The following is an 8499-nucleotide window of genomic DNA, read 5'->3' as shown; positions in this document are numbered from 1 at the left end:
TGTTGCACCCTTCTCCCCGCACAAACCCCTCACATTGTCTTATTTTTGAAAGACCAATTTTACTACAACCATTCCCATAATTTTAACAACCTTCTGCAAAAAAAACAAAACCAACAACCCAAAACCAAAAAACCCACTATCAAAATGTATTTCAATTTCTTTTCAACCACATTTCTCATATCTTATGTACAGATTAACATATGGATAACAGATTAGAAATTATAAGGAATTATTAAATTATTTCCTAATCATACTATATAATCACATTTTGAGCTTACATGTCTAGCACCTCAAAATTATTAACAAAGGAAAACAAATGTTGGAATATTATATAGTAAAATGAAAACTTCAAAAATTAAAAGGGGGGAAAGATGTTGAATTTGGATTTATAAAGAACAGATTTCTTATTATTAGGTGCCACTGAGTCAAGTATGACTCATAGTTACCTTATAGACAATAGATCTGAACCCTTCCTATCTGCCAATTTCATAATCTCTGACACACTCCAACCCACTGCTGCAGTCACTGTGTCAATCCTTCTAGAAGATTCATGGAAGGGGTCTTCCCTTCCTTCACTGTCCCTTCACTTATCCAAGTTTGATGTCTTTCTCCAACGAACAGCCTCTCCTGGCAACATGGCCAAGGTATGTGAGACAAAGCTTCACCATCCTTACTTCCAAGAAGAAATCTGGCTTCACCTTCAAGACAGAGCTTTTTATTCTTGTTTTTACAGCCCATGGGATATTCAGCACTTTCCTCTAATATCACAACTCACCAATCTTTTTTTCCAATTTTTTTTTCTGTCATCCTTAGTCACGGTTCACCTCTCAGATGCATACAAATGATTAAAAAAACCATGGTCTGGCACATCTTAGTCCTCAAAACTATTATCACTGTTTCCCAGCAATTTGGAAAGATCCCTGGCTGCAGAATTTCCCAGTGCAACACGTCTCACGATCTCATGACTGCTGGTGCCAAGTGTATTGATGGCAGATCCCAGTAAGATGTAGTCAATGACAGTTTCAATCTTTTCTCCATCTATCATGATGTTGCCTACTGGTCCAGTGGTGAGAATTTTTATTGTCTTGATATTGAGATGTAATCCATATTGAAGGCTGCAGTGTTTGAAATTCTACAGGAAATATTTTGAGTCCTCCTCACTTTCAGCAAGCAAAGTTGTGTCATCCACATACTGAAGGTTACTGATGAGTCTTCTTTCAATCCTAATGACACATTCCCCTTCATTGAGTCCAATCTCTAGAATAATTTGCTCAGCATACAGAGTGAATAGGTACAGGGAAAGGATACAACCTTGGAAGAGGTTTTATTGAAAATATAGATACTGCTGGCAAAGAGAAAGGTATGAAAGGAAATAATACGTTTTGGTGGTGATGTTGTTGTTAGGTGCCACTGAGTCAAGTACAACTAATAGCAACCCCATGAACAAAAGATCTGAACCCAGTCTTGTCCTGCATCATTCTCACATTTCCTGACACACTAGAGCCCATTACAGCAGTCACTGTGTCAACCCACCTGGTTTAGAGTCTTCCTTCACTGACCCTCCACCCTACAGTCCATGTACCAGTATTTTCCTCATTTCAACTGACTTCCAATCTGGGCTCTACCACTACACTACTGTAATACATTTTGGACAAGTCATTGGAGCTGTAAGTATACCACATAAAACAAGAGGACAAAGCCTGGACATAAGGCAACAAGTTAAAAAAAACTACTACAAGTGTCAAAAGACAAGATATGGGTATGAACAAATGTCGTATTAAACAAATTTGCTAACTATTTTAAAAGAGAATATGATACCATTGCAGATAACCTGTGATGTCAAGGTAACATTTAATACTCTTTGCCAGCACGATAATTCAAAGGCTTCGATTCTTCATCATCCTTTTCCACCATCTAATTTCCAGATACATAAAAAAGTAACTGAGGGGAGCTCTGGTGGCCTAGTGGCAAGGAGCTGCAACTACAATCCTAGAGGTGCACGGTTCGAATCCACCAGATGCTCTGCCGGGAAAGGAGGGACAATCTCCTCCTGCACCAGTCAGATCTGATTTGACGGTACACTCACACAAAAATAATAAAAAAATTTAAAAAAAAAAAAAAGTAACTGAAAATACTACGGTTTGGATCAGGTGCACTTTAAGTCTTAACACTGACATGATTGATTTTTACCACTTGAGAGATCCTTGAGAACAGATTTTCCCAATGTTACGTCTTTTGATTTCTTTACTGTTGATAACAAGGATATTGATTGTAGATCCAAGTAAAATGAAATCACTGATAACTTCAATCTTTTTATCATCTATCATGATGATGCATCCTGGTCCAGCAGTAAGGAAATTTTGTTCTCTTGATACTGAGATGTTACCCATAGGGAAGACTGTCTTCTTTGATCTTCTGCAGTAAGTAGTTTCAGCAAGCAAGGATCTGTCATCTGCATAACGTGGGTTGTTGAGGCGACTTCCTATAATCCCGATGCCACATTTCTCTTTGTATATTCCCCAACTGCTCAAATTATTTCTTTAGCATACAGACTGAATAGGTATGAATAAAGAACACAGCCCTCAAAACAACGATGAGATATCATCTCACCCCAGACAGAATAGCAAAATTTAACAGAACAGCAAGCAACAAATGCTGGCAAGTTTGTGGAGAAACTGGAACCCTTATTCACTGTTGGTGGCAGTATAAAATTGTGCAACCACTATGGAAGGCGGTATGGCACTTTCTCAAAAAGTTGCAAATAGAGATACCAATCTGACCCAGCAATTCCACTATTGGGAAAATTACCCAGAGAGACCATAACTGGACTAAAGCAGATAGATGCCCACCCATGTTCATTGAGGCTTTGTTCACAATAGCAAGGAGTTGGAAACAACCTAAGTGCCCATCAACAAACGAATGGCTAGAGAAACTGTGGTATATTTACACAATGGAATACTAAGCTGCACTGAAAAACAAAGAACTCATGCAATATTATTCAAAATGGGTGACCCTGGAGGACATTGTGCTGAGTATCTCAGTCACACAACGACTGCATAGTGTCATTGTTGTAAAAAAGGACTGACACCAGAGTTTGGGGGAGACTGAAGAAGATGGGATAAATAATGTATACTGCATTGAAACAGATGAGGGAGAAAACTGCTTAAAAGGGTTATGTGATTAAGTATTATTGTCATGACAGGAGTCTAGAACGAAGGCTGCATAGTGGAGTGGACCTGGGAGGAGGGATTGTAAAACAATGAAAGAATTTTTCTTTTACTTTTCAAATAGAAGAGTGTACTGGGGGAGGAGCAGAGGGCAGGGAGAAAAGTGCAACAATAAAGGAATGAAAATCCAAAGTCTCTGTAAATTTTCACTAAAATCAGGAATAAAAAAAAATTTTTTTTTTTAAAAAAAAGAATACAGCCCTAATGTATACCTTTCTTTATTTTAAACCATCTTCCTTGTTCTGTTCAAAAAAAGCTTCTTGGTCAATATATACGTTTTTTCATTAACACAATTAAGTGTTCTGAGATTCCTATTCTTCTCAATATTAGCCTTAATTTGTTATGATCCACACAGTCAAATGCTCCTACAAATTCAATAGACATAAACATCTTTCCAGCATTCTTTGCTTTCGGTCAAGAAACATCTTACATCAGCAATGATTATTCTTATGCCATGTACTCTTTTTATCTAGTTTGGTTTTCTGACAGTTCCCTGTTGTTGTTCACCATTTCTTAAATATTCTTCAGCAAATGGCTCAAATCCACCAGATGCTCTGCTGGAGAAGGAGGGACAATCTCCTCCTGTACCAGTCAGATCTGAGTTGATGGTACATACACAAAAATAATAATTTTTTTAAAAACCCACAAAACATTCTTCAGCAAGATTTTACTTGTGTGCGATATTAAGAATACTGTTTGATAATTTCCACTCTGTTGGATCTTTTTTCTGAAATGAGAACAAATACAGATCTCTTCCAATCAGTTTGCCAGATAGCTATCTTCCATTTTCTTGACACAAATTTGTGGGCACATCCAGGGCTGCATCTGCATGTTGTTTGGAATTGGATGCCACTTCCAAAATAAAATAATAAACCAATATTATCCTAGAAAGAAAATGCAAAGTCCTTTAAATGAAAGGTAGAAATGTCAACTGGTATTCAATCTATTCCATGAACCTTCTTTTGCTAGTAGCTTCAATGAAGAATTTCTTCCTTCTGTTACCACAGGTTCTTTTTTGTATCTACTATTCTGAAATACTTAAGTGTCAATCAATCCTTTTTAGTACAGTGACTTTTCTATCTTTTGATGGTTCCTATATCATTCTAGATTTTGTCCTAATCCAATGAAAGCCTGAATTTGTTTTTCAGTTCTGTTAGCTTGAGAAATGCCAAGCATGTTCTTTCCTTAAGTTTTCTAACTCCAGGCCTTTGCACATGTATCTATAATACTTTTGTTCTCTTTGTGAGCTGCTCTTTTTACGCTCTGTTTATTCCTCTTACTTTGGCTTGGGCTCAACATTCATGGGTACGTTTCAGAATCTCTTTTGGCATCCTTTTTGTTTTTTTCTTTCTAATGTCTGCAATTACCTTTTGCTTCCTTTATGGATACTACTGTCCTTGATGCCATCTCATAATCCATTTGGGCTTTAAAGAATCAAACATTAGTGTTCAATGCTTTAAAATCTAGTCTTAAGAGTTTTTAAATTCAAGTGAGACTCCTATTTTGAAAGAGGTCATATTTTGTTTCTTGTGGACTTGTTTTTATTTTCTTCACCTTCAATTTAAACTTGTATATATGTGATGGTCTGTTCTGTCAGTTCTGGCCCTCTTTTGACAGCTGATATTGAGTTTCTCCAGACTCTTTCCACAGATATAATCAATGTGCTTCCTGTGTACTCCATCAAATGAGGTTCATGTGTATAATCATTATTTATGGGTTTTGTAAAAAGGTATTTTAAATGAATAAATCATTCATGTTACATAATTCTATCTTTCCATCTCCAGCCTAATTTCTATCACCAAGTCTGTATTTTCCAAATACCAAATTTGTTTCTAATTTTTGCATTCCAGTCATCAGTTATTATCACTGCACCTTGATAGCATAATTGATCACTAACAGACTGCAAAAGCTAGTAAAGATCCTCAATTTCTTCACCTCCACATATATATATGGGTGGCATCCTATCAACTCATAGTACTTCAGGAGAGATTTTGAAATGTTCTTTTTGATGATAAATGTAATGCCATTTTACTGTCATCCCCAGAATAATATATTATACAACTGTCTGATTAAAAACAGCCAAAATCAGCCCATCTCAGCTCACTAATTTCTAGGATGTTGATCTTTATATATTCTAATTCACTTTAAGCAACTTCCAATTGTCCTTGTTTCGTATTTTATACATTTTATGTTCCAATTATTAATTGATGTTTCCAGCTTTTTCTCAATTTTTTTTTTAGCTTCCAACCTGAGGGGCTCATCTTCTCGCACTAGATTTAACAATGCTTCTGTTATAAGGTTTTCAAAGGCCTGTTATTTCAGAAATGGAACACCAGTCTTGCTTCCTAGTCTGTCTCATCCAGAAGCTTCAATGAAACCTGTCCACCATGGATGAACCTGCCATGGCACACAGCTTTCAGTACCACAGCAACATGCAAATCAGGCCAGTAAAGCGCTGCTACCCATAAGAACAAAATATTAAACAAAAAAGCATATCAAATATCATAAAATAAATACGTATGTTATGGGAAAGCTTTGCAAATTGGATTTTGCCTCCTCTATTTAAAAAGGCTTTTGGGCCTTCTTGCCTCTGGCCCCTGGGACTGTTGTTTTGTGGATCTCCCAAATAAAACAAGCTTAGACGCAGGGGTGGCATCCACTTCCAAAAATCGTGCCTCTGGAAACTCTAGGAACTTGGGGGAAAGGTGAAAGTTTTGTGTTCAAGACCTTCATTCATAGGGTCGTTATGAGTCGTCTACGACTCTACGGCACTTAACAACAACAATGGCAAACAGGAAACTGTCTCGTCTGAGACAGTCTATTTGCCAGCCTAGCAGAAAACTGGAGTTGGGGTTTCCCATTAGGTCAAAGTTTCTACTCATCTGAGAGGTGACCGAGGTACCAAGATGTGAACCAAGTCATGGGTAGTACCTATTCTGGTCTAGGGTGTGTAAAGGTAGGCCACTCAGCCTGCAGGAGAGTTTCTGCTGGTCTCTAGAAGAGCCTAGGCTAGTCTGTCTGGCTAGAGATGGTCTTTGCCAGTCCAGCGGATGGGTGCAGGCAAAGTACCCTGCCAGCAATGACTAGAGGTGTCTGTAGGCAGATGGATATTTAGGATTAGAGTTTAAAAGACATCTCTGCTAGATAGAGATTTAGAAGTAATTAATATATAGATATTAATTAATATAAGTAAATAGCGTAAATCATGAACGATAAATTCATCAGAAGGAAATGATGGAGGTACTGAGAGAGGACGAGGAGATAGTAGTTTTCAGAAGATAAGTATGGAAAGAAAACCTCAAAGATTAAAAAAATGACAAGAAGATAAAGATAAATCAAGAGAGAAGAATCAGAAACCAAGAAAGTGAAAAGATTGAGAAATGTAGTTGTCAATGAATACTTCTACAGCAAAAGAAAGATAATAATCAAAAGAGCATACTGAGTTGGTAGTGTTAGTGTTGGTAATCCCTATCAAAGCAGTTTCATTACATTGATGGTAACTAAAACTGTCTACTGGGGCTAAAGTAATAAAAGATAAATGAGTAAAGACAAAGTTAGAATACATGTGAAGCCTGACTATTTAAAGAGAAACAGACAATGGAGATATTTTAGGGGAACTAGTGTTTCATCATTTTGAGCACAACTGTTTTTGTCTTTTCATCATTATTTTTCTTTTTTTAGTAAGAATTTAAATTTAAGAAATTGTGAAGTCAGTTGTTGTACTAGAGGGACCTGAGGGTTGCTGTGATGCTGGAAGCAGTGCCACCAGAATTAGAAATACCAGAAAAGTCAGCCATAGTGGACAGGTGTCAGTAGAGCTTCAAGATTAAGACAGGAAGAAAGAATTAAAAAATAAGACTGAAAAGCAGAGAAATACGTTTATTCTTTGAGCAAAAAATTCTTAAGAAAATGAAAAGGGATGACAGAGACAGAGCAAAACAAAAGGAATAATTTTTTTGTGCCCCCTGTAAATCTTAAGAAAGCAAAAGTAGAGATAAATAAAATTTTAAAAACAAGAAGTAAAGGTATTAGTTTCTGATAAATTAGTTATTATACAGAATTATACATTGTACCATCCTGGGAAGTATCATCCACTGAAAAAAGTTCATGGTAAAATATAATGTAAAATATAGGTACAATTTCTATAGAAGTTTGTTAAAATACTCACCTTCCATAGCGTCTTTGTCAATTATTTTACCTGCTTCTGTCAGACTAGTTGTCTGTTGTTTACGGATACATGTTCTTTTGAATTTATTCACCATACATTCCTAGAGAAAAAGAAAATCCATAAGGACTTACTCTCCTTCATTACATATATATACATTTAGTACTATAAAGCTTCTACAGGTAATACTGAATAAAGCAGTATTTATTTCAAGAAGATTAAAAATTGTAAAAAAACAAAACAAACCAACCCATGAAACGACCCAGTAAACTATAAAAACCACCCAATTTTAACAATATATTTAGGTCATATAGAAAAAACATTAAAGAGAGGTGGGTAGTTAAGAGATCCTCCTGGGAAAGGTGAGTGTAAGTTTAAATCACAAAAAGGAATACATTAAGGAAACTACAGAAAGAAAACTGAATTAAAGGTGTACAGGTATGCATGACCATAATACGGTCAATAATTTCATCACTTTTGCCCAAATTAATTACCTACAATGAGCAATCTAACTTCAGTTCTTCCTTCAAGCATTCCTGGCTCAATGATCTTCCCCTTTTCTTTCCTCACTCCTAACATCTGCCTGTACAATGCATCCTTAGGAACTTCAGTTAACTGTGTCATTTGTATGAGTGTATATGTAGATTATTTCCAATTACTGTTAACTCACTGCGGGCGGCATCTGTGTTTCAGTATCTGACACAGTATCTTTTGGAGGTACTAAAAAAATTTTTGAAATGATGACCACACAATGATAACAGTAAGGACCCTAAACATAAACAGACAGCAGGCTCTCTGGTCCTAAATTTAGACTTTGCCCCTTAGTGCGGAATCTATTCACTTTCTCTGAGCATATTCTTTCATTATAGAATCAAGTTACTATAAGGGCTCTAACATAGTGTCAAAGTATCTAGCACAACATGATACACTGTAGACTTTCAACAGAAGTTAGCTCAATCTGCATCAATAAACAGTTATTAAAAAATGTCCACTTTGGCTTCTGACAAGTTACTGACAACACAACAAGATAAAGGTAAATAATCCAATAGAAAAATGGGTACAGGATATGAACAGGCACTTCATCGAAGAAGACATTCAGATGGCTAA

The 8499-nt window shown here is 36.3% G+C and overlaps 1 protein-coding gene across 1 annotated transcript in view; it reads right to left on the bottom strand.

The window, feature by feature from the left end:
• The window catches only part of ZNF326 (zinc finger protein 326), a 41058-nt gene that overhangs the window by 8406 nt on the left and 24153 nt on the right, over positions 1-8499 (bottom strand). Inside the window, exon 10 of the mRNA XM_006898965.1 lies at positions 7396-7495. Coding sequence (XP_006899027.1) covers positions 7396-7495 — 100 coding nt within the window. The remainder of the gene's footprint in view (positions 1-7395; positions 7496-8499) is intronic.

The sequence above is a fragment of the Elephantulus edwardii genome, unplaced genomic scaffold (genome assembly GCF_000299155.1).
Source record: "Elephantulus edwardii isolate Elephantulus edwardi_28Jun2011 unplaced genomic scaffold, EleEdw1.0 scaffold00242, whole genome shotgun sequence".
In the NCBI taxonomy this organism is placed as follows: domain Eukaryota; kingdom Metazoa; phylum Chordata; class Mammalia; order Macroscelidea; family Macroscelididae; genus Elephantulus; species Elephantulus edwardii.
This window is presented reverse-complemented; position numbering and strand designations above follow the sequence as displayed.